The sequence below is a fragment of the Somniosus microcephalus genome, chromosome 15, assembly GCF_052327205.1.
Source record: "Somniosus microcephalus isolate GS21.2 chromosome 15, FLI_Smic_1.0, whole genome shotgun sequence".
In the NCBI taxonomy this organism is placed as follows: Eukaryota; Metazoa; Chordata; class Chondrichthyes; order Squaliformes; family Somniosidae; genus Somniosus; species Somniosus microcephalus.
This window is the reverse complement of record NC_141001.1, coordinates 59185830-59212792: the sequence shown is the minus strand read 5'-3', so window position 1 is coordinate 59212792 and position 26963 is coordinate 59185830. Positions and strand designations below refer to the sequence as shown.

The 26963-nt window shown below is 43.7% G+C and overlaps 1 protein-coding gene across 12 annotated transcripts in view; it reads right to left on the bottom strand.

The window, feature by feature from the left end:
• plekha7b (pleckstrin homology domain containing A7b) overlaps window positions 1–26963 on the bottom strand; it is a 652966-nt gene that overhangs the window by 57911 nt on the left and 568092 nt on the right. For 9 of the 12 annotated variants that reach the window (XM_086007862.1, XM_086007863.1, XM_086007865.1 and 6 more), the window contains 6 exons: window positions 13169–13249; window positions 11020–11085; window positions 9110–9190; window positions 6911–7060; window positions 4405–4506; window positions 309–417 (listed from right to left, as the gene is read on the bottom strand). In XM_086007862.1, the coding sequence (XP_085863988.1) occupies window positions 309–417; window positions 4405–4506; window positions 6911–7060; window positions 9110–9190; window positions 11020–11085; window positions 13169–13249 (589 nt within the window). The remainder of the gene's footprint in view (window positions 1–308; window positions 418–4404; window positions 4507–6910; window positions 7061–9109; window positions 9191–11019; window positions 11086–13168; window positions 13250–26963) is intronic. The other 3 variants (XM_086007864.1, XM_086007867.1, XM_086007868.1) reach the window with 1 other exon arrangement.

Below are 26963 nucleotides of genomic sequence, written 5' to 3'. Positions count from 1 at the left end.
TGCTGTTGTGCATGCTGCCAGCTAAGCTCTTCCTGAACAGGGAGACAGAGCCTTATTTTAATATCTCAGCAAAGGGACAGCAACTTGCTCGGTCCTGCACCGGAGTGTCAGCCGAGGGCTCAACTTCTGGCGGGAGGCTTGTATTTACAATCTTCTGACCCAGAGACAGAAGTGCAACCAACTGAGCCAGGCTAAAAGGATTCCCAGCAATTTTATTTCAACAAATGAATAAAACATGGAGGTGGAAGCTATTGTCACACAATGGTGAAGGAAACCATACATAAACAAGTTCCTAAACTTTCACTCACCAGGATTGTGTATGGATTCAATAATCATTCTATAGTTGTTCTTGTTCACACTGAGGCCTCCCATAACATCCTCGATCCTCCACAGATCCTTTCTTATCTGTTCTTGATCCTGGATCCAGAAAAGTTATCAGTTTACAAATTCAAGTACACAAAGCAATCCTTGGGTTTGGGCACAAGGACCAGAGACTGAGAATAACCTTTGGTCTGGAATTCTATCAGTACAAGGCAACTAATTGTTGTTTAAAGGAGCTGCAAAACATAGCCATGGATAGTGAAAGTAGGATCAAAATGTCAACTTTGTTAATAATTTGATAAATTAACCTAGATGCTCAGTTGGTTAAGGCAATGTGTTGTTGTGTCATATACACCAAGCAAATCCCAGATTTGATCTCTTGTCTGTACAGAACTAGCTGATCTCAGCCAGGGTGCTGGCAGGGATGCTGCAATTGGCCTCATTCCATCTTGGTTTAGACAAAAGTCAGCCAGAGAGCCCACACCTGATTGCTAGCCAACATCCCGTGCTGGAAAGTACACGTGAGCATTGGCTAGACAGGATTAGGCTTGGCTTTGATGGCCTGCCCCATATACAGAGAGAGTGTTTCCACTTGTGGGGAAGAGCAAAACTAGAGGCCATCAATATAAGATAGTCACCAAGAAATCCAATAGGGAATTCAGAAGAAACTTCTTTACCCAGAGGGTGGTGAGAATGTGGAACTCGCTACCACAGGGAGTGGTTGAAGCGAATAGTGTAGATGCATTTAAGGGAAGGCTAGATAAGCATAGGAGGGAGAAGTGAATAGAGGGTTATGCTGAAAGATTTAGATGAGGAAAGACGAGAGAAGGCTCGAGTGGAGCATAAACACCGGCAGAGACTGGTTGGGCCGAATGGCCTGTTTCTGTGTCGTATATCCTATGTAATTAGTTGAACAGCTTAACACGCACTATCTGGGCTTGCATGTGAAGAATGGTTACTTGGACATGATACTGGAGGGTGGAAAGCACTTGGGGAATTTTGCCCAGCTGCAATTAATACATTCAGGAGGGGACAAAAATGGTAGAAAAAGGGAGAGAGAGAAAATACATTAAAAAAAACATAATTTTGAAAACAATGTTTTGGGATGAGAATGTAGAGCAAAGAAGCAAACACGTGACTATTTTTGTCTAATTTATATTTTTTGCTGAATTTCGTGCTCATCGCAGTTGTACCAAGACATTACCATTTTAGGCCCCATATGTTATCAAGCTCCTGAAGATCAGCTAAAGCACAGGTCAAATTTCAGAATAAACCTGCTTCCACTCTGCTCTAACACAGTACCTTAATTGTAACTTCTATACAGTATCTCCCACTGCAGTACTGAGAATTTACCTACTTCCTTACAGATTGGGGAAGGTCTCTGTTAGACTGCACTAAGTGTGCACATGTGCAGCTCTCCGTTGTTGCTAAATCCACTTCCCCACATACACTAGATGACTTGGCCACAATGAAAACTGATTTACACAACAGAACCACGTCCATTGCGAGCTTTTTTGTATTATAAACAGGTTATTGGATCTTCCAGAAATCCCTAGATCCTAGAATGGTCCCCGCAATTGGAAGGTAACAAATGTAACCCCGTTATTCAAAAAAGGAGGGAGAGAAAACAGGAAACTATAGACCAGTTAGCCTGACATCAGCAGTAGGAAGAATGCTAGAATCTATTATTAGAGACATGGTAACAGGGTATTTAGAAATTAGAATATGATTGGGCAGAGTCCACATGGATTCATGAGAGGGAAATTGTATTTGTCAAATCTGTTAAGAGTTTTTTGAGGTTGTAACTAGCAGGGTAGATAAGGGGGAAACCAGTGGATGTAGTGTATTTGGATTTTCAAAAAGCATTCGATAAGGTGCCACGCAAAAGGTTATTACACAAAATTAGGGCTCATGGGATTGGGGGTAATATATTGGCATGGATTGTTTCACGAACAGAAAACAGAGAATAGGAATAAACTGGTCATTTTCAGGCTGTAACTAGTGGGGTACCGCAAGGATCATTGCTTGGGCCTCAGCTATTTACAATCTATATCAATGACTTAGATGAGGGGATCGAGTGTAATATATCCAAGTTTGCTGACAATACAAAGCTAGGTGGGAAAGTAAGTTATGAGGAGGATGCAAAGGGGCTTCAAAGGGATATAGACAGGTTAAGTGAGTGAGCAAGAACATGGCAGATGGAATACAATGTGGAGAAGTGTGAAGTTATCCACTTTGGTAGGAAAAATAGAGAAGCAGAATATTTTTTTAAATGGGGAGAGATTGGGAAATGTTGGTAGTCAGAGGGATCTGGGTGTCCTTGTACATGAGTCACTGAAAGTTAACATGCAGGTATAGCAAGCAATTAGGAAAGCAAATGGTATGTTAGCCTTTATTATAAAAGGATTGGAGTAAAGATGTCTTTCTGCAATTATATAGGGCCTTGGTGAGACCACACCTGGAGTACTGCGTACAGTTCTGATCTCCTTACTCAAGGAAGGATATACTTGCCTTAGAGCTAGTGCAACAAAGGTTCACTAGACTGGTTCCTGGGATGGGGGGATTGTCCAATGACGAGAGATTGAATAGACTAGGCCTATATTCCCTAGATTTTTAGAAGAATGAGAAGTGATCTCATTGAAACGTGTAAAATTCTTAAGGGGCTTGACAGGGTAGATGCTGGGAGGATGTTTCCCCTGGCTGGAGAGTCTAGAACCAGGGGTCACAGTCTCAGAATAAGGGGTCGGCCATGTAGGACTGAGATGAGCAGAAATTTCTTCACTCAAAGGGTGGTGAATCTTTGGAATTCTCTACCCCAGAGGGCTGTGGATGCTCAGTTGTTGAGTATATTCAAGACAGAGGTCAATAGATTTTTTGATACTAAGGGAACCAAGGGATATGGGGATACTGCGGGAAGGTGGAGTCAAGGTAGAAGATCAGCCATTATCTTATTAAATGGCGAAGCAAGCTCAAAGGGCCGAATGGCCTACTCCTGCTCCTATTTCTTATGTACTTATGGATCAAATTCTAAAACTAGAAGTGCTCTTCAAAGGCAACCTAATCAAGACTAAACACACAGGAGTACATTTTGGAGTAACTAAGGCTTTTGGTGCAGGAGAACAGGCACTGATGACTGGAACATGCAACTCAAATCCTTAGCTCTTACAGGGTCTGAGGCTGTTTGTCTTTTATTAATTTTCCAGTACATTTTTTAAGAACTGACTCACTATTAATTTTTGTTCACATTTTAAAAAATATTTTTTGGGGACTTTATTTTTCTTTCTCCCAATAATATATGCCTCAAAAATCCAATCGCCTAATATTAGCAGTTACCTTAAAGTCACACCCACAGGTGCTCTCCAGCACGGATTACTCTGCAGTTTGCAAGGTCAGTGAGAGGACATTCAATCTGAATGGGGCTGGCCAGTGCCCGCATCACCAGTGCCTGCCTGCCCCATGTAGATGGAAATATGGCACGGCACCTGCCCACCATTCTGTGTGGAGAAGTGGTTGCCACCAATGCTCGCGCTAAGCTGCACGGCCGTGCAGCAGTCTGGAGGTCCCGCGCAGGCCGCTCACCAGCTTTTATATGGAAGAAACCGCGCATGTGCGAAAATGTAAATGGGCCGCGCGGCCAGTTAAAGAGACCGTGCACAAAAAAAAGAGAACATTGGTTGCCACCCGTGCGCCCAATGAATGTTCCCTCAGGCCCCTATTCTTTGGGGGAGTCTCTTCTACTTTTGCTCCCACCACAGTGGGGCCCACTAATGGAAAATCTGTGGAGTCTGGCCCAATAGGAAGCATTACACATGCGAGTGTCAGATTCTGAAGCTTTCATGCCCGGACAGGAAAATATATTCTACTGTCTCCTACTCTAATTCATTCTTTTCCAAGAACTCAAAGCCATAGAATTCTTAATTTCCAGCTACAATCTTTTAAAAATGAAACTTGGTACTTACTCATCACTTACTTCTTAAATTATTTAATCTTTAACCTACCTTTTTCAAATTTAGTGTTGTCCTGCACTTAGCCCTAAGCTGATTATTATCTCAATAAAACACAACTCCTATGCAATGAGCTTACCTGGGGACTTGATACTGTTTTCATGTGTTCCAGGATTGCTTCCTTGAGCTGGTTCACATCATTTTCTGTTTGTTCATATTCTTTCCACGCATTCTCCAGCTCCTACAGAGAAGTAATACGTGAGTTTGTTTAGTTCCACAGTGTAGTTAATGGAAAAAACTGAGATGGATTAAAAGGGGATAGCTCTCCTTTTATTGTTCTCTCTCCTGTACTGTTTTATTGATTTATCACAAAAGGCAATGTGAACATAGAAATACACAGAACTGCAATCCATTTGTCCAATCCCAAAGTTTGAAAACATACCATAGATTACTTCAACTATAGCTTTCTCTGTCCCATATCTACCCAGTTCCTTCTGTAGTTTGCTGACACTATTTGTACGACCTTCCTCAGTATTATCTGCAAAGAGGAGTGCTTAAATCCTTTCAGAAATGTCCAGAACAAACACTCGGAGACCACCCTTAATGATGCCAATCAACACATCACTGATGATTCAATCGTGGAGGGGAAGGTGGCAATCACAGCTCCGATCTTGTCCTCAGCCAATGTCAACATGTGCACTTCTAGTGGAATCCTTCCTAGCCCAATAATTCTGAGGAATGCTCGACCACTGGCCCGAACGAAATCCAGCATCTTCACACAGATCAGAGAATAAACATGGGACTTTATAGCTCAGTTCCAGCTCCTTTTTAAAGGAGCTTATCATCTTGGCTTCAATTGCTTGACCTTGTGATGCAATCCTTATATTCATTACTGTGGGGCTTCTTCGAGCTCTAATCTTGCATTAATTTCCCCAGAGAGTGCAAATTTTAATTCAAAAGACAAGTAAAAAGTTTCACATGCAAATTTTGCTAATCCATACTGTAAATCTTGAGAGATTTCCTGTTCAGCGAAAACTTTGCTAATTCTTGAAGTGCATTTGACCTTGGAGAATCACTGCTACTCAACACTATTGGTCAATCATTTTTAATGTAATTTAACCCATAAAATGGTTAATTTATAACAAATTAAAATTGAATGCAGAGCATAGTGGTTTAGATTCGGTGTTGGGCCACCATCGTACACCTCGCAGTGGGGGCAGAGCTGTGTTGACAGGGACCTGGAAGAAGGTCTCCTGCCTGCCTTCCTGCACATCTTGATTCTATATAGCGTCTTTAACGTAGTAAAACGTCCCAAGGTGCATCTCAGGAGTATTAGAGGACAAAAAAAATTGACACCGAGCCACAAGGAGAAATTAGGGCAAGTGACCAAAAGCTTGGTCAAAGAGGTAGGTTTTAAGGAGCATCTTAAAGGAGGAAAGAGAGGTAGAGAGGCAGAGAGATTTAGGCAGGGAATTCCAGAGCTCAGGGCCTAGGCAACAGAAGGCACGGCCACCAATGTTTGTGCGATTATAATCAGGGATGCTCAATAGGACAGAATTAGAGGAGCACAGATATCTCCGGGGGGGGGGGGGGTTGAGGCTGAAGAAGATTACAAAAATAGAGAGGGGCGAGGCCATGGAGGAATTTGAAAACAAGGATAAGAGTTTTGAAATTGAGGCGCTGCTTAACCGGGAACCAATGTAGGTCAGTGAGCACAGGGGTGATGGGCGAACGGGACTTGATACAAGTTAGGACACGGGCAGCCGAGTTTTGGATCACCTCAAATTTACGTAGGGTAGAATGTGGGAAGCCAGCCAGGAGTGCATTGGAATAGTCAAGTCTAGAGGTAACAAAGGCATGGGTGAGGGTTTCAGCAGTGGATGAGCTGAGGCAAGAGCGCTAATGGACAAAAAGGATTGGGGAGCAAACAGAATAAATTGATACCATTCACAAAGATCAACTGTGGTTCCACATTCAGATCCTGCAACATTCTTCTGATAACTAAACATCACTATTTGAATAAAATGACTCCAAACATTTGGCCTCAAAAGGAAGTGCATCACTTCCCCTAAAGATGATGTGCAACTATGGCAACGACTCAGAACACCTGCTACCGTAGCAGTAAGAGTATCTTGACATCACTCAGAGTACCTACCAAGACTGCAGCTATACTGCAGCTACTGATCTGCTGGTTGCGATGAAGGATAGACCTCTGGTACACTGCAGAAAAACTGCAGTTTGACCAGCAACTCTGCTCTTTTGGTCATCAATTTTTACGGTCAGGGCGGCAGGTGGAAGCATCCACTTTCTCATCATATTAAAGAGACTCTATACAAAGTTGTAAAATTTCTCAGAATATCCAATGGGCTGCATGAGCACCTGTAAAATGTGGCTTCACACCAGACTGAAGTTATACTGCAGTCAGTGGAAGATGAAACTGATACAAAAGAGTCCGGTGGAGGTGGTATCACACTGCTTGGCTTCTGTGTACTCGTGTGTCTGACACTGAAATCATACTGCCACCTTTGCAGTCAACTGATTATTGAAAATATCTGATACTTTGTGAGGTTTTTTTTAAGAATAGACAATACAAGCTACCATAACTGGTTAAATGGCATGTCGCGAATTATGTAGAAAGCACTTACTGTGCAGATTTTTGAAATCTCAGCTCTGATCTGAACGAGGTCCTCTTGCAAAAGCCGCTGCTGATAGGCAATCTTCTCAGTATGGGTTGGCTGTCCTTTGTATTGATCCAGTTGCCTGTGCGTTACCTCCAACACAGATTCAAGCTTGTCCTGAAGAGACATGACAATTTAGAACTTGCAGCAATAATTGTCAGTTCAGTAATACCCAGGTGAAACGAAGGGTGCAGTTATCTCCGACATCCCTGTGAACCAGGTTTCCATTAAAGATACACCAGTGAATGGACATTTTGGGCAGTGATTGATCCGCTGGCAGCACCCAAGGGCATAATGGTAGGTAGGATGGGAAGGAGGTTGGCACTCAACAGGTGGAAGGTCAGGGAGACAGGAGGATGGGGCAGTTGGGGTTGCTGCTCATAAGGATAAACTGACAAGAGCTACGACAGGCCCGTTGGAGAATGCAAACAGTGGCACATAGGGTAGCTGTGGATTTATTCAAAGAGGATTCAAGCCTGGAATGGTGGTGAGAGAGTAGGAAGGCAGAGGGTTTGGGTAGCGGTTGGGGGGCATAAAGTAGCCAAGAGGGGAGAAATGAAAGGTGGCATGACTGAGTGACAGGAAGAGGAGGAGACAGGAGAGAAATATCCAAGAAGGGGGAGAAAGGGAAATAGAGGTAACAGGCTCGGGTCTAGAATGGCAGCCAAAATGCTTATGTGACTGGACACAGGAGTTTGGGTTACCCGAGCATGGTAGACATTAGATGAGACATGTCTTGGCTGTGAACAGAGGACCTTTCCCCTATCTCCAGAAGAATCAGCTCACTCCCTATCTAACTCCCTCAGCAGATCTTTCTAACAGACAGAGAAAGTTATCAGAATCATTGCTCCATCTGTTATCACTTCCTACTGGATCATATTCTGCTTTATAAATTGTGCTGCTTTCCTAGTCGTTCACTGGGTAAATGTATCACGCAATGTGGCAGAGGTACACTGACGAGGAAGGCCCTAGGTCTATCACCGATTTGAGCCAAGTTACCCGATCTCAAGTTCAAGCAGCAATTCCCCTCAACACCCCTGCTCTATTGAATCTGCTGGAAAGTACACAGGCGTGGACACTGGGTAACACGAGTGGAACTCCTTACAGTCAAACAGCTGTCGGCTGCACTATCTACGTTTATAAATGAAGAATAGCCACTTGGGTAAAGTACTGAAGAGCAGCTGGTACCCTCGAAGGGAATCTTACTATGAATCACTGCTTTCAGTAAATGTGGTAAGTAAAGAGGAGCCAAATAAAATGGCTGCATATTCAGATTTCTTTTTTGAAAACAGTTCCTTGGGGCCTGACACTTGCACTGAAGACATGTGTCTGGCACTGCAACCGTTAAACTTCATTAGTCTGAAGTGAGTTCTTGATGAACAGAGCTTATTGTGCACTTGATCTATTGCTGCTGACTGTGATATTTCTGCTGAAAAGTTGCAAACAAAACACTAACCTATCTTGATCACCCTGCTGTGCATTTCCTGCATTGTGTGTTTTATTACTAGATTGATTCCTGGGATGAGAGGGCTGTCCTATGAGGAGAGATTGAGTAGAATGAGCTGATACTCTCTGGAGTTTAGAAGAATGAAAGGGGATCTCATTGGAAAGTATAAAATTCTTAGGGGGCTTGACAGGATAGATGCTGAGGGGCTATTTCCCCTGACTGGTGAGTCCAGAACTAGGGGTCATAGTCTAAGGATAAGGGGTAAGCGATTTAGGACTGAGATGAGGAGGAATTTCTTCACCCAGAGAGTGGTGAACCTGTGGAATTCTCTACCACAGAAGGCAGTAGAGGCCAATTCATTAAATATATTCAAGAAGGAGTTGGATATATTTCTTAAGGCTAAGGGGATCAAGGGATATGGGGAGAAAGCAGGGACAGGGTACTGAATTTGGATGATCAGCCATGATCTCATTGAATGGTGGAGCAGGCTCGAGGGGCCAAATGGCCTACTCCTGCTCCTATCTTCTATGTTTCTATGTTTCTAAGGATCTGGAGATTGGGCGGGAAAGTGGAATTGAGGTCGAAGATCAGCCATGATCTTATTGAATGGCGGAGCAGGCTCGAGGGGCCGTATGTCCCACTCCTGCTCCTATTTCTTAGGTTCTCATTTCACATTTTCAGTATCCATGCTGTTCTTTTTGCCTCTCTTTGCAGCATACCTTATCTATTTTCAGTTGCCGAACTTTGGCTTCCAGATCTTGGAGACTTTTGTCCTGTTCACAAAGTCTGCTCAGTTTAGCCTAGAGGCAGAAAGAATTAATAGTTATTAAACAGTAATGGAATTATACACAATGTTTTGGCATTGTTGGTAACAGGATTGAGAACACTGCGATATCACCACCAATCTGAAAAATAAAATATATAATTGCATTTAAAATTAATTACCAAAAAAGTAGCTACAGGACAAGGACCATCATTTTGCACACAAGGGTGGACTGAGCTCACTTTAGCTGTGAAATCTCCCCATCCCATTCCACAAGCCTGTGCCAGTTACCCAGGCAACAAGATACTGCAAGAGATGCAATAGGGTCAACATCATTATGGGTTGCTGCAGCTGTCCAGCAGATAGGGACACTATTCCCTAACTGACCGAATAAAACTATTTCGGTAATATCAGTAACCTTATGAGGAATAAAGATCCACTAAATTCACACTGAGTCCAGGATCACAAGTGAGGTTACTAGTCTAGGAGCTGTTGGGCTCCAGAGACCACCATTGAGTGTATTCACTCAACAGCATCTTCCATATTTTGATGCGTGTAAAATGTGTCAAAGATTAACCCTTGTACCTACATGACCATCTTCAATATCTGGGCTTTTGGCTGACTTAAAAACCAGCCGATCAAAAACCCTTTCCAAGCTGTATAAATGCAAGTTCTTTCTTTCTCTCCTCGCTCTCTCTCTCTCTCTCTCTCTCTCTCTCTCTCTCGCTTTCTCTCTTTCTCTAGTAAACCCTTTTAGTTTTAAAACTTACCAAAAGGATAATGAAAGCCAAGAAGAAAAAAAATCAAGCTGAGAAGCAAATAAAAGGGGTTCGAATAGATTAGATAAGTTAAATTAGATAGAAAAAAGTTAAACTAACAAGAAAATGGTAAAGCAATTGAGAAAGAATGGAGATTAGGAGGAAGTGAGAAAATAGTGATAACGTGAGTAGCTTTAGGGTCTTTAAAATGTTCCAACTAAAATTGTTTGTTTTGGTGCATTGGTTAATATTACCACAATAAAGCTGTTCTTGATATTAGAGTAGCTTTAATATTTGTAGTTTAATATCTGCATGACAATTTTCCACACCTATAGCCTGGAAAAGCAAGATCTAGGCTTGCTTTCTCCCAATGATAATTCAATCGAGACTGGGTAGGCAGCAAGTGGACAAATCACAGATGGAAAGTCAACAACTGCTGCGTAGCATAGCTCACAAGGGCACCAATATGGCACTCGCCAGTGAAGAAAATGTTTTGACTACAAAATACCCTTAGTTATTAATAAGCTTTGTAAAATACCACAGTCCAGATCTCCATGCTAACTACATTTTATCAGTTTTGTTTTAGCATACGTATAGCAATCTCAAATAGAATATTATGCTAGCTACAGGTTCCGAATATAGGCCCAATCTATGTAAACCTAGCCTGAATAGTGCAAGGGAACAAGGCAAGTCCAACTACAATTGCATTTGATTCAAGCTCCCTGATGCACCAGTTGATAAATGTACTATTGGCCGTGATGTTAAGACATACAGATTAGGGACGTTCCAGGTTTAATCTCCCCATCTCTGCTGATCTCGGCTGTAGCAGCTGTAACCTCAGTCATCACCCCATGTGATGGAGAGACAAAAAGTCAATCAGCCAGCATTCCTGCCCCAATTCACTGTCCAGTGGATTCTGGAAGAAGATGGCATCAGCCTGTGAAATCCCCAGTCAAAAAGCTGGCCAGTGCTCATTGTCTAGAACCACACAGGACAAAGTACTGGACAGCTTCCAGCTCTGTGGAATCATGTGCCAGTATTGGTGCCTTCAGGAGATGGAATCATGTGCCAGTATTGGTGCCTTCAGGAGAAAATGGACTTGACTTACATCAGCATTGCTTTCTGCAATTTTAACTGGTTGCACAACACGCCTGATTGGTTCCTTTCTCGTCACCTAGTAGAAAAAAGATAAAAAAACAGGATGAAAACAGGTAGCAGAAAATGACAACAATGTTAGTCAATTAACTTTAGGTTGTTTTTTCTGCAAATAAAAAGATTGTATTTTAATACTTTATATATGTACAAAGTCATTTTAAACTATATAAATAAAATTAGGATTGAATATTCAAGTTTGTTTATTAAGCAGGTTCCAGAAAGAGCAGCGAAGCACAGACAGACCAAGTGAGGAATTATAAAAGGGACAGCAGAGTACTGTACTGAAAGAGTATTGCCAGAGAAACAAAACCTCAGGATCAAATAAACCACACATAAAGCTTTAAGCTGAAGTTCAGAGTAACAGGTACGAACAAGTACTTCCAAAACAATTCCACTAACACTTCTGTACCGGCCACTAAATTTTGTGATGAAGCATTGGTGGGGCTGCTACAATTCCGTGAGCTGGTGGGAGGCGGGGAAAGGTGGGTGGGGAGGGTTTGGAGAATCAATCAGGGCTCCACTACTTATTATGCTCGTGACCACTGTTGGAAAGTGCATGTCGGTGACCATCTCATAAGGACCGGATATGGCTCAGATATGGTGCCTCACCCCCACCGAGGCTGAATTGCCCACCAGCATCATTAACATAGAAATGACCGTTTGTGATGTAAGCATGTTAACGCCCTTGTTAGAGGAATGATGTATAAATCCACCAAGTGTTTGTCTGCCATTATTGCCAATTTCTAGTTTACTGTTTAGGCTGATCATAAGAAGAATGGCTAGTTAGGTGAGTTACCAACAGTCTGCTAATGTCTGTCTGTGACATGGTGCCTTCAGGAGGGGAAAAAATTGGGAGGGTGGTGAAGAGAAAGAAAAAACACAGGTGGTTTGCATTTCTCACGGACTGACCGTTCTATTAGAAGCATTTAACGATGGAGATCTATACAAATTTAGGTTGATAAATATAAAATCTCAGTGATAAATACATGGTACACATGAAACCATAATCTTTCCGCTACACTGAATACCTTAAGTTCTGACCTATCAAAATTACCCACTCTCCGAATCGGAAACAGTAAAAGAATGAGTAGTGAAGGGCTTGTATTTTAGCTGGTATTTTGCAGAGCTCAGCATTATTTTACATACAGAACTGTATGCGCTTTGAACCTGAAATGTACTAAAATAAGTCTAAAATTTTCACCCTCAGATAGCATTCATTTTGTTTGGATAACAAACAAGATGCGGTCACTATCTGTTTAACTGTGTCATGAGACTGTTGCAACAATCCGCCAATACCAACCTCAAATCAACTGAGTTACTGTAAACATCTTTCGGAGGCATCCTGAACTATCCAACTTGATTAACATAAGTAGACTGCAACGAATAAGGAATGGCACCTCTTGGTTCCTTACAACACATACTCCAAATTGTATGCCAACTACACCTTTGTGCTAAACTATTACAGGCAATTTTGATCACACAAACACAAACTTTTTAATGGTACACGATAAAATGCTGGACTTTGCCATGATAAGCATGCTTTATGTTGCTTAAACTGCCTTCCTTAAAGGGGCAATATCTTCAAGAAAAAAGTGTTCATCATATGGTGTGGGATTGAGTGTGTGTGCACGCGTATGTGTATGTGAGCGCATACACGCATGTGTACGCATATCAACTGCACATTATTTTCATCAGGATGTGATCATGCACAAGAGATACAATGTTGCATTTCAACGCAATTGATATCGTTATAGTATTTATTTGGAAACAAACAGGGAAAAAAGATTTTGCCGAATTTTTTTTTACCATATATGATGCCCCTTTAATGAAATCAAAAACACACTCACACAAGGTACGTATGAACACAATTAGTTTAACAAGATCTTGAACATTACAAAGTAAACCCAGCCTTGCAGCCTGCAATGGAAGGTCAATCTTTAAAAATATTTTAATTTCACAGAAGTGACAGAACAGACCAAATCAGTGAAAAGGGGAACACGCTGATTTCTAAACATTGAATCTATAACCATGGTGGAAAGCAAGCTGCTGATGGAATAGCCACATGAGTTTTTTTTTATTTCAGCTGGAACAAGCAGTCTTACTTGGAGACTGGGTCGAAACCTTGGTGTGATTTTCGTTACCATTCTGTGAACCATGTTGATCAAAGGTACATTAGATTTCATCTGTTCCAAACAGAAGAGGAATACATTTCATTACAATAATGGGGATTTCTTCCTCACAATACATTTCATTACAATAATGGGGATTTCTTCCTCAGAATCATATAAAGTCACAAAAGCAAAATGTCACAATCCCATTCAATGCTTCAAAATATGGACTAATCACACCATTCTGTAAATAGGCCTCATAATATTCATCAACTGTCCTCTAGCAAATTATATGCTGATCAGTCCCACTGACATCCGCCTGATAATATGTAATACTTTTAAATTCTCCTTGAAATTTCCTCAAGTTTTCATGTACTTCGGCTTCCTGCAACCAAATACATCAATAAAATGGATCATTCATCTCATTACTGGTGCAGAATGGCTGTTTCATTTGCTTAATTAACAGCAGTCAATGCATTTCAAAAGGAAATGTTTGTGCTCAGCACTTTGAGACATTTTGACATGATAAGGTATTCTATAAAGGCAAGTCAGATTATTATTGTTTGGATCCTAGCCAGACGTACAAAACTGCTGCAGTGCTGTTAACAGAATCTGCCACCAGGGGGTACCTCTAGCCCATGATACACAACCCATAAGGAGGTGAAATCGCAAGAATTTTTAATCAAATACCGTTGATCCAGGGCCACCATTCTCAGTCTGAATCGGACAGCAAAGCTCAAAAACAGCATCTTGTTTCCTGCAGGAACTTCTACAGCACCACTGATAGTCATGAGCTCATATCACACATGAGCCCAAACAATGGTAGCGACACATTCCCAGTGTCCAGGTTTAAACTTTTTACTGGATCTTATGCTGGGGAAATTAATTTTAAAGATACTACAAAAATCACTTTTTGTTCACTGAGTTAATAAAAACACAAAATATAGAAGAACGATGGCAATTTAAAAATTAAAGCTATATTGATAAATTGCAGTGAACTTTTTTAATTCTGCTGTCAGGATATGAGACTTTTATTCAAATGTAATGGTCCAAGGTTGAAAATGCTGAATCTACTCTTTACATCAGATGGCTGAAGTTATTGCACTCATCTCCTTGTTCTATAAATCCTTTCTCTGAATGAGTTTGTGATTGAACAATGCAAAGAGCTGAGATTAAATGCATGAAATTAGTGTATAGGGCTGTCGAGGGCAGCAGGGCACATCTATCTCCCACATTAAAAAGATATATATTTAGTACTTTAAACTTTCTGGCATTATAATTTTAACAAATTATCAATTACGTGCCTGAATGTGAAAAACGATTTACTTTTAGTATTTTGGCCTTCAGAAGTGTGAAGTGATTTATTTTGTTAGGAATAATGAGGAGAGGCAATATAAACTAAATGGTACAATTTTAAAGGGGATGCTGCAACAGAGAGACATGGAGTGTACATACAAAAGTCTTTGAAGGTGGCAGGACAAGTTAAGGTGGCTGTTAAAAAGGCATATGGGAATCTTGGCTTTATAAATAGAGGCAGAGTACAAAACCAAGGACGTTATGCTAAAACTTTATAAAACATTAAAGGAAACTTTTTTTTAATCCGGCACCAACGTGGTGCCGGTTTATCAAAAAGTCCGGATTACAGAGAGGTATAGTAAAAGGTACGAGAGCTCCGTACACAGCAACAAATCCAGGCTTCCCTGTTGCTTAGCAATAGGTGCAGGAACCCCGGCCACAAGATCCAGGCGTCCCTGTTGCTTAGCAAAAGGTGCAGGAACCCCGGCCACAAGATCCAGGTGTCCCTGTTGCTTAGCAACAGGTGCAGGAACCCCGGTTACACAGCCACAGATCCAGGAACGGCCACTAATATGAAGTAAAACTTACCTGAACCTACTCCTGAATTTTGCCAGTTAACAGAAATTTCCTGTTATTTAGGTGCCGGTAAATCAAGAGTTTCCTGTAGTTAGGCCACAGCTAGAGTACTGTGGCCAATTCTGGGCAGCACACTTTAGGAAGGATGTCAAGGCCTTGGAGAGGGTGCAGAGGAGATTTACTAGAATGGTACCAGGGGTGAACAACTTCAGTTACATGGAGAGACTAGAGAAACTGGGGTTGTTCTCCTTAGAGCAGAGAAGGTTAAGGGGAGATTCGATAGAGGTGTTCAAAATCTTGAAGGGTTTTGATAGAGTAAATAAGGAAAAACTGTTTCCAGTGGCAGAAGGGTCAGTAACCAGAGGATACAGATTTAAGGTAATTGGCAAAAGAACCAGAATGCAACATGAGGAAAAGTTTTTTTAGGCAGCGAGTTATGATGATCTGGAATGCTCTGCCTGAAAGGGTGGTGGAAACAGATTCAATAATATCTCTCATAAGGGAATTGGATAAATACTTGAAAAGGAAACATTTGCTGGGCTATGGGACTAATTGGATAGCTCTTTCCTTGAGCCAGCATAGGCACGATGGGCCGAATGGCCTCCTTCTGGGCTGTATCATTCCATGATTAACTTGTATGAAATGCTGTGGGTCTATTAATTTAAAAACGACAGTAAATTGTTTATTTTAACTAGGTTTACACAATCAAATTAACGGAGTGAGGAATTCCATGCCAACACACAGTGTGATTTCAGTGCCACCCAAGCTCCCCACCCCCCTTCCTGTGTTTCCAGAAGTATTCAGGTTATTCCATTTTCACTGACAGATTTTCATTTCCAAGATAACTAACATTAAAACAGAAGTGTCTCATTAATTGTTATCTATAACATTTTCAGCAATTCACAAGCTTCATCTGAAATCATCTTGCATTTACACAAAGTATTAATCACACAAATCAGAATGACAGTGCCCACAACATTGCACAAAAAACTATACTTTAAATACATCACAACAATTGGGGAACGCACAACACAAAAATGGCAGCCCAAACAGAAATCACAAACAATTCATGAAAGAGTATCTAAAACCACTGACAACAAGCACCAACATATCCAGAAACTGATCTGACCTACACCATACAGCAAAGTACAAGTAGAGGAAAACAGCACAAGCAAGCATGTTTCAGCGGGAACAAGACTCAATTGTGTGGGAGATCAATTTACTCTACCAGTTCCTGTATTCAACCAGATGGTAGGCAACTCCATGGACAAGTCTTGTTTTTAAAGAAAATCTTCAATTTTCTCCTCTATGTTCTAATCATGAAGGCATAGATTCCTTATGGGGTGCTGTTTTATGTGCGATGGTCACCCTCTAATACCTTGTCAAATGGCCAAGAGCTTCAAGTGAGATCAGTAGGCTATTTGATCTGGATAAACTAGCCAAGCCCAATTCTATCTGCTGTGCACACGCACAAACTTCCAGCAAGAGTCACTGTATAGCAATCAGCAGGTACCATGGCTGATTTCTCTTGCACTAATCTAGAGGCATTACAGCTAATTGCAGCACCTCCAGAGTTGCTTTGGTTGTGATCAGCTAACTCAGTGTAGCCCAGGACAATCCTGTTCTAAAGTACCATTGACAAGTGCCATTTGTTACATCAGAGCAGATCTCGAATAGAATCCAGTAACATAACAAGTCTTTTAAAAGCAAACTTACTTTGTTAATGATGAATGTAAAGGCAGCATGAACACTTTTTGTACATTAACATGATACTATTTACTCAGATAAGTAGTCCACTACACACTATAGAAATACTGTATTGATTCCCAGTCTGAGTGAAAGACAATATAGGTTTTTAAGATAATGAAAGGGTTTCCACTTGTGGGGTGTCCAATACTACAGACTATAAATATAAGAGCCACAAATAAATCCAATAGGGAATTCAGGAGAAACGTCTTTACCAAAAGAGTGGTGAAAATGTGGAATGTGCTGCAAGGAGTAGTTAACACAAATAGCATAGATGCATTTGAGGGGAAGCTAGATAAGCACATGAGGGAGAAAGGAACAACAGGATCTGCTGATAGGGTTTGATGAAGAGGGGAGGGAGGAGGCTCGTGTGGAGCATAAATGCCAGATGAATGGCTTGTTTCTGTGCTATAGACTGGATATAAGTCCATGATTACATAATTGTGTAACAATGCTGAAAGTTACTGGCTATTAGACCACAATACCATTCACAGTAGAACAGTGTAGTCACTGATACAAATGACAAACAGGTAAACAGCAAAGAGCTAAAGACATGTGATGAGAGATAGCAACCTCTGAATCATGTGTGAAATCTTGCATTAACCAGTCAACCAAAACAATTCTGTTTAACAATGAAGGAGCGGACCTGAGCAGGAGCGGAGCTGCATAAATAGCGAGGCGACAGAGGAGGCCGAGAGGGGAAGCAGTGGGAACTAAGCAAGAGCGGAGAGGCATAAATAGCGTGGCGATAGAGGAGGCCCGAGAGCAACTCAACACAGTCAGAATTTGAAAGAGTGATGTCAGAGTAAAAAAACCTGAAGTGACATCAGCACAAGGGAAGGAGCTGATTGGTGAGTAGCTGGTGAGTATTTTTTTTTTTTTTTTTTTTTTAAGTCTTAAGTTTATTTCTGCTTAGTTACTTAATAATCTATTAAATAGAGGCAGGCAGAGCACCTCAGTCCCATGGAATGCACATCTTGTGTCATGTGAGAACTCCAGGACGCTTCCCATGTCCTGGACAACCACATGTGCAGGAAGTGTCGTCAGCTGGAGGAGCTTGAGCAGCAGCTGGCATCACTGCAGTGCATCCATGAGGCTGTGAGCTATGTGCAGAGCACGTTTCAGGAGGTGGTCACCCCGCAGCTTAAGAGTGTGCAGGCAGAGAGGGAATGGGTGACCACAAGACAGAAAAGGAGGACCAGGCAGGTAGTGCAGGGGTCCCCCGAGTGCATCTCACTCTCTAACCAGTATATATGGGTAAGGGCGATGGTTCCCCTGGGAAGTAAAGCCAAAGCCAAGTCCACAGCACCACGGGTGGCTCAGCTGTATGGGGGTGGGTTGGGGGGGGGGGGGGGGAGGAGGAAAATTGGGAACGCAATAGTGATAGGGGATTTAATAGTAAGTGGAACAGACAGGCGCTTCTGCGGTCGCAGAAGTGATTCCAGGATGGTATGTTGCCTCCCTGGTGCCAGGGAGGCTGCAGAACATTCTGAGGGGGAGGGTGAACAGCCAGGGGTCATGGTCCATATCGGTATCAACAACATAGGTAGAAAGAGGGATGAGGTCCTGCAGGCAGATTTTAGGGAGCTAGGAAAGAGATTAAAAAGCAGGACCTCAAAAGGTAGTAATCTCCTGATTATTCCCAGTGCCACGCGCTAGTGAGTTTAGAAATAGGAGGATAGAGCAGATGAGTGTGTGACTGGTGAGATGGTGCAGGAGGGAGGGCTTTAGATTTCTGGGACATTGGGACGGGTTTTGGGGGAGGTGGGACCTATACAGGCCGGACGGGTTGCACCTCAACAGAGCCGGGACCAATATCTTCACTGGGGTGTTTGCTTATGCTGTTGAGGAGGGTTTAAACTAATTTTGCAAGGGGATGGGCACCAGGATGTAGCATTAGTAAGGAGAAACATGGTACACAAAAGACTGGGAGAGACAGGTAGCACTAGAGTAAGAGATACTACGGTATTAGGTGGGGTCAGACTAAGAGAAAATACAAGAAAGTTGAAGATAGGTTTACAGTGCATGTGTGTAAACACACGAAGCATGGTAAATAAGGCTGGTGAGTTAGAGGTGCAAATAGCCACATTGGGAATATGGCGATAACGGAGACCTGACTCAAAAAGGGCAGGATTGGGTACTAAATATTCCTGGATATAAAGTGTTCAGGAAAGATAGGGAAAGAAAGAAAGGAGGTGGGGTGGCAGTATTGATGAAGGAGAATATTACAGTCTTGAAGAGAGAGGATGTCCTGGAGGGGTCAAGGACGGAATCTATTTGGTTAGAGTTAAGAAACAATAGAAATGCCATTACACTACTAGGTGTATTCTAAAGGCCACCTACTAGTGGAAAGGATATAGAGGAGCAAATTTGCAGGGAAATTACAGAGAGGTGCAAGAACTATAGAGTACTGATAATGGGGACTTCAATTATCCTAATATAGACTAGGATAGTAATAGTGTAAAGGGCAGAGAGGGGGAAGAATTTCTGAAGTGTGTTCAGGAGAGCTTTCTTGATCAGTAAGTTTCCAGCCCAATGAGAAAGGAAGCATTGCTGGATCTGGTTCTGGGGAATGAGGTGGGTCAGGTGGATCAAGTTTCAGTAGGGAAACATTTAGGGAACAGTGATCATAATATCTTAAGGGTAAGGTTAGCTATGGAAAAGGACAAAGAGCAACCTAGAGTCAAAATACAAAATAATTGGGGAAGGCCAATTTCAGTGGGTTGAGACCGGACCTGGCCCAAGTAAATTGGAATCAAAGATTGGCAGGCAAAACTATAATTGAACAATGGGCTGCCTTTAATGAGGAGATGGTTCAGATGCAGTCGAGGCACATTCCCATGAGGAGGCAAAGTAGGGCAACCAAAGCCAGAGGTCCCTGAATGATGAAAGAGATAGAGAGTAAGATAAAGCAGAAAAAGAGGCATATGGTAATTGTCAGGTTGAAAATACAAGTGAGAACCAGGTTGAATAGAGTTCAGAGGGGAAGTGAAAAAGAAAATAAGAGGGGCAAAGAGGGAGTATGAGAATAGATTGAAAGCTAATATAAAAGGGAATCCAAAAGTTTTCTATAGGCATCTAAATAGTAAACAGGTAGTAAGAGGCAGGGTGGGGCCAATTAGGGACCAAAAAGGAGACCTATGCATGGAGGCAGAGGGCATGGCTGAGGTACTAAATGAGTACTTTACATCTGTCTTTACCAAGGAAGATGCTGCCAAAGTCATAGTGAAAGAGGATGTAGTTGAGATATTGGATGGGATAAAAATTGATAATGAGGAGGTACTAGAAAGGCTGGCTGTACTTAAAGTAGATAAGTCACCAGGACCGGATGGGATGCATCCTCGGATGCTGAGGGAAGTAAAGGTGGAAATTGCAGAGGTACTGGCCATAATCTGCCAATCCTCCTTGGATATGGGATGGTGCCAGAGGATTGGAAAATTGCAAATGTTACACCCTTGTTCAAAAAAGGGTGCAAGGATAAACCCAGCAACTACAGGCCAGTCAGCGTAACCTCAGTGGTGGGGAAGCTTTTAGAAATGATAATCCTGGACAAAATTAACAGTCACTTGGACAAGTGTGGATTAATTAAAGGAAGCCAGCATGGATTTGTTAAAGGGAAATTGTGTTTAACTAACTTGATTGAATTTATTGATGAGGTAACAGAGAGAGTTGATGAGGGCGATGCGGTTGATATGGTGTACATGGGCTTCCAAAAGGCATTTGATAAAGTGCCAGCAAAGTTGAAGATCATGGAATAAAAGCGACAGTGGCAGCATGCATTCGAAATAGGCGAACAGAGAGGAAACAGTAATGGTGAACAGTTGTTTTTCGGACAGGAGGAAGGTATACAGTGGTGTTCCCCAGGGGTTAGTGCTAGGACCACTGCTTTTCTTGATATAATATCAATGATTTGGACTTGGGTGTACAGGGCACTATTTCAAAATTTGTGGATCACACAAAACTTGGAAGTACAGGTAGACTACCCTTTATCCGGACTTCCGAAAACCGAAACCCTCTAAAAACCGAAGGTTTTTTCGGTCAGCGTAAGTCGTGCGCACGACATGACCAGAGTGGCGCACGACTTACAGGCCTAGCCGGATAAGGGATAGTGTAGCATTTTTCCGCACTTCTGAAAACCGAAATCTTTATCCGCACATCCGAAACCAGAAAACCTCAAAGCCGAAAGTGGAGCAAAGCATGACTTCTGAAAACCGAAATGCGCACGACCACGACCCCCGCCGACCCCCACCCCCGACCCCCCGGCCGAACCCGACCCCCACCGAACCCCACCCAATTTCGGATAAGAGATAGTGTACCATCCTTTATCCGCACATCCGAAACCAGAAAACCTCTGAAAGCCGAAAGTGGCGCAAAGCATGACCCACGCAGGTGTTATGCTGCTCTGTGTGATATTTACTGCTCTCTTAGATATTTGCTGGCTTTTAACAATTTGTGAAAATGCTAAAAAGAGCTGCAGATACCCCAATGGGTAACAGTGAGAAGCAGAGAAGGAAGCATCGCTCATTATCGATATCGCAGAAAGTGGAGTTATTGCAGAAGCTTGATCGTGGTGTGTCTGTGCGACATCTTACTGAAGAATATGGTGTGGGAAGTACCACCGTATATGACTTAAAGAAACAGAAAGACAAGTTGTTGAAATTTTACACTGACAGTGATGACCATAAACTAATGAAAATTAGGAAAACATTGCATAGGGCAAAAAATGAAGATCTTGACCGTGTGCTGATTGAGTGGATTCGACAACGCAGAGGTGAACGTGTGCCACTGACTGGTTTGATGGTCATGAAGGAAGCTAGAATATACCATGAAGAACTGAACATTGAAGTTGAGTGTGAATATTCAGAAGGTTGGCTGCATAAATTTAAGAAGCGTCATGGTATAAGATATCTGAAAATCTGTGGTGAAAAAGCTTCTGCTGATCATGAAGCAGCTGAAAATTACATAGATGAGTTTGCAAAAATAATATCGGATGAAAACCTCGGTCCTGAACAAATTTACAATGCTGATGAAACAGCTCTGTTCTGGCGCTGCGTTCCTAGAAAAACATTAGCAACGGCTGATGAGAGTGCACCAGCAGGTTTTAAGGATGCTAAGGACAGGTTGACTGTTCTTGGGTGTGCCAATGCTGCAGGCACACACAAGTTAAAGTTGGTAGTGATTGGAAAAAGCCAACATCCGAGACATTTGAAAGGTGTATGCAATTTACCTGTGCATTATTATGCGAGCAGGAAAGCATGGGTAACCAGAGGAATATTTTCTCACTGGTTCAATAACCACTTCGTACCAGCGACACGAGCTCATTGCAGGCAAGTTGGACTGGAAGAAAACTGCAAAATGTTATTGTTCCTGGACAACTGCTCCGCACATCCCTCTCCTGAACTTCTTGTGAAAAGTTATGTTTTCGGCATTAACTTTCCCCCTAATGTGACATCTTTAATACAGCCTTGTGACCAAGGAATTTTACGCTCCATGAAGAGCAAGTATAAAGACGTTTTTTTGAACTCTATGCTTGATGCAATCAACAGAGGCGAAGGAATCCAAAGCTTCCTGAAAGAATTCAATGTTAAGGATGCCATTTATGCAGTTGCTAATGCTTGGAACGATGTTGACAAACCAACATTAAAAAATGCTTGGCACAGACTTTGGCCTTCAACGATGTTTCATGAAGATGGACCTGCAGATGACGAGTTTGAAGGATTTCCTGTCAGTCAGGAGAAGATGATGATATCAAACTTCCTCACTTACGCCAAAGGTTTATCATCCGAAAGTGTAAATAAGTTAGAGGAAGCTGACATCGAAGAAGTGCTGAACATTGACAATGATGCACCTGTTGTGAATTCGTTGAGTGATGGGGAAATTGCTGAAATGGTGTTAAATAAAGACAAGCATGAGGACAATAGTTATGATGATGATGACATTGTGAACACAGGTGAAAAAATCCCCATAGACGATATGGTGACAATGTGTGATCAGTTAATTGCTGGCCTTGAAAAACGTGCATTTATCAGTGAGCAAGAGATTATGCAAGTTTACTCAATTAAAGAGAGACTGCTTAGACAGAAACCAATGTTAATGAGACAGATGACACTGGAAGAAGTCTTTAAAAAGGCCGTCTGTCGTAGTGCTGCTTCATCACTTGAGAATCCTGTTCCTGGCCCATCTTCAGATGTCCTACTCCAACCTGATGACAATGATGACAACACTGATGTACCATCTTCTCCAAGATCCTCAAGCCAGATGTAATGTATCGTTATTGCATGTTTATGTACAGGTATTTAGCTTAGTTTATACCTGTACATGTTTGAAGTTTTACTGAATGTTTTCCTTACAAATAAACTGTACTACAGTATTTATCCCTGTAACTACAGTATTTATAGTCGTTATTTTCGGATAAGGGATAGTGTATCCTTTATCCGCACTCCCGAAAACCGAATTACCTCTGAAAACCGAAGTGTTTTCGCGCACCTTCCGAAAACCGAAATTTTCCTAAAACCGAAACACGGCTGGTCCCGAGGTTTTCGGATAAAGGATAGTCTACCTGTACTGTATAGTGAACAGTGAAGAGGATAAGGATAGACTACAAGAGGACATAGACAGGCTGGTGGAATGGGCGGACACGTGGCAGATAAAGATTAATGCAGAAAAGTGCAACGTGATACATTTTGGTAGAACAGAGAAACCTGGGGGCATATATGCACAAAGCATTGAAGATGGCAGGGCAGGTTAAAAAAGTATACGGGATCCTGGCCTTTATAAATAGAGGCATGGGGCTGGATTTTGTCAGTGTGGGCGGGCTGGGGCGTGTCAGGTGGAAATCGTGCCAGGACCCCGACTCCTAAGTGATTTCCCCCCAATTGGGCAATTGATTTCCTGCGTGTGGGAATCACTGACCCAATGAGTCTTTTCATACAGAAAGTCGCCTCCGATGACGTCATCAATGCTGTTGGATTTAAGGCCTGCAAGCAGCCTTGATTCTTCTGGAGACTGGAAACGCTTTGGACATTGTATGAAGGACTTCATTTACTGACCATGTCCACCAGCAAACCAAAGTTTGCACCTCGCTTTGATGAGCCCTTCCTCCAAGCTCTGGTGCAGGGAGCAAGATCTAATAAGGAGGTGCTCTTCTCTTCCTCAGGGAGAAAAAAGCCACCACAACAGACTAAGGCCTAGAAATTGGCCTGAGGCGCCCAAGCGGCGCAAAGCTCGCCTGGGCGCTGGAATTTGCGCCGCGATTGCCACATTAGCGATTGCCGCAAATTCAGTTGAAGTGCCCCTAGAGGGAGACGGGGCGCGGCTCGAGGCGCTCCGCATCCCTTTTAGGGCGCTGAAAGTGAATTTCGCAGCGCTACGTACCGCAGCACCACACGCTGCAGCACGGCATGCTGCGGTACTGCAGGCCTTCCTCCCCGTTAAGGGGGAGGGGCCTGCAGCAGCGCAAGCCGCAAGCCCCGATCGCGAGTGCCGGCAAAAGTGCCCAGCACCAAGGAGAAGTGCCGGGCTCTTGGGAAACAGCCGGCAATGCCGCGGGGGGGGGGGGGGGAGAAAGAGGACCAGGAGGCCGGGGACGGAGGTGCTGGCAGGCGGCCGCCAAAAAAGCGGCCGCCCCGCACCGCCACCTTAACTTGCGCCTCTGCCGGCGCAGCAAGGACCCGTGAACTGGGCGCCGGCAGCGAACGGCGCTACAGCGGCGTTCGCTACCAAATATTGCGATCGGGACGCAAATGGGGCGCTGCGCACACCGATGACGTCATCGGTGGCGGCACAGCGCAAAAGGCCAACTCCACCATTAGCGCCCCTGCTGAATATCGCGGGAGGCGCAGCCAGTGGCACTACAGCCACTGACTGCCTCTTTAGGCGCTAACAGGTGGCGCTACTCACCCAATTTCTCCCCCTAAAGCTGTGTGGCTGCAAGTGGCCCAGGAGGTCAATGCCATCTCTATGTGCCGCAGAACCTGGCTGCAGTGCAGGAAGAGGTTTCATGACCTTCTCCGCACAGGAAAAGTGAGTATGACTTTCTCATCCCCATCGCCTCTCCTCAACAGCACTCTGCTTTGCCAACCCCTTCCTCCACATCCCACTTGACATTCCTGCACCCTTACCCATTCCCTCTCTCTCTATGGTCACATTCACTTAACTATTCTACCATGCAGCCCTCACTCCCTATCACTAACGCAATGACAACAACTTACAACACACAGGGAGGGCCCTCTGTCTCCATCTAAGCATCTATACTATGGATTCTGTACACTCACTCCTTCATTCTCACTCAAACTCCACTTGTGTCCCTCATTGCAGGAAAAGAGAGCCCACAATAAGAGGGAAAGAGCGAGGACAGGAGGAGGGCCACCCTCAGTAGCCCAGCTCACCACCTCGGAGGAGGCGGCCCTGGAAATTGCCGGGATCGAGGAGGATTCCCAAGTGGGGGACGGATAGGCAGGCGCATCACAGCAAGCTGGTGACAGAATAGTTTGGCATCTCTCTCATTGGCATTGCATGAGTGACTGATAATGATTCTGATGCTCTAACAGATTGACTTATGATCATCTGCACAATTCAACGTGCATGCAACCTTTACCTCACATCTCTAACTCTTTCCTTTACTCCCCCCACAGGACAGAGAGCCCCCTTCCCCACTGTCCAGGAGGAACAGCCTGAGCTTCCAGACTCCTCAGAGGAAGCAGCAACCTCTGAGGGCGCTCTGTCAGCAGAATTAATCGCACCCTACACCAGTGCAGACACTCGCACCTCGGTGGGACCTTCGAGACAGAGTAGAGTTGTCACCTGGTGTATCACAGCTCACAAGTGAGCATCAGCAGATGGTGGAGACAGGGACAGCAGTGGAGAGGATGCTCCCAGCTTGGCTCTGCTGCATGTCGATCCTGTGCCTCCGGGTCCATCCAGAAGGAAAGTGGTGCTGGAACTCCAGCAACAGGTGCAGGAATCTCTGGCAGGTTTTGTCTCCAGGGTCGCTGCGAGTGTGGAGCGAATGGAGGAGTCCATCGCGAACATGAGCAGAGCCTTTGTGGAGGTGTTGGCGCATGAACGCATCACCACGGAAGGGATGGCAACCTCCTTGGAAAGGATGGCTACCTCCATGATAAGGCTGACTACCGTAGAGGAGAGGATGGCTACGTCCATGGAGGAGCTTAGTCGCCAGGGTATGGAAAACATGGCAATTGTTCAGAATAGACTGACATCTCTTGGGGAGTGATGGTCAGCTATTGAGCAAACAAACCAGACCTTCGTGCAAGTCCTCTGGAGTAGGACTTCCAGTGCAGAAACGGGTCCTCATGGCCCCCCTGCAGTGCAGCAAGGTGCTGTCCAGCCACTTGCTAGCTCTGAAGTGGGGCTGACCCATGAAGGGGATGTTGGTGGCATACAACAAGGAAGTGGGGGTCCTCTCCAAGCGCTCACACGACCATGCCACTGCAGAGCCCTCGGTCAGAGCTCCACCAGAGTCCCCACCCAACTGAGATCGGCGTCTCAACCCCTGCACAGCCGCAGGAGCAGCAGACTGTTGCCGAGCCCTCACAGGTTCGCAACCCCAGAGGACGCCCACCAAAAGGTGTTGAGACAGGAGCAGCAAGAAAGTGAGCAAGGGGCCTCCACATCTGCTGAAGCCACAGGGGAAGCACTACATAGGAGCACGCGTAAGAGGAAGATAATGCACAAGTAGTCACAAGGGTAGTCACTTGGGTGTAATGTTGTGTTAAATTTTGAAAAGCCATCAGTTGCTTATTGTCATAAAAAATTCCGATGGCAAACTGTTGAAGTTGTGGCCTGTGTCATTTCGTTAATGGGACTTCCACATTGAGGGCTTAGGGCGACTTGCAATTGTCAGTATGGTGGTCAGAGTAATAGGAATCCGCAGGTTCTTGGCCATTGTCGATGGTCTGGTAAGAAGGTGCGAGGCAAAAGTGTTTGATTGTGCAGGCTAAGCAAATCTGGCCAAGATGAGTGCGTCCCTTGCATCCCGGGCAGCAATGTGGTCGCGCGCTGGCACCTTCTGGCCTGTGCAGCTTCAGGTGGGTGAGCAGCTTCAGGTGGGTGAGCAGCAGCTTGGCGCTCCTGTTGTTGCTGCTGCTGTTGTTCATGGTTCTGCTGCTGCCACGGCTGGTCTTCGTCCGAATCTGATGTCCAGGAGGAGAGG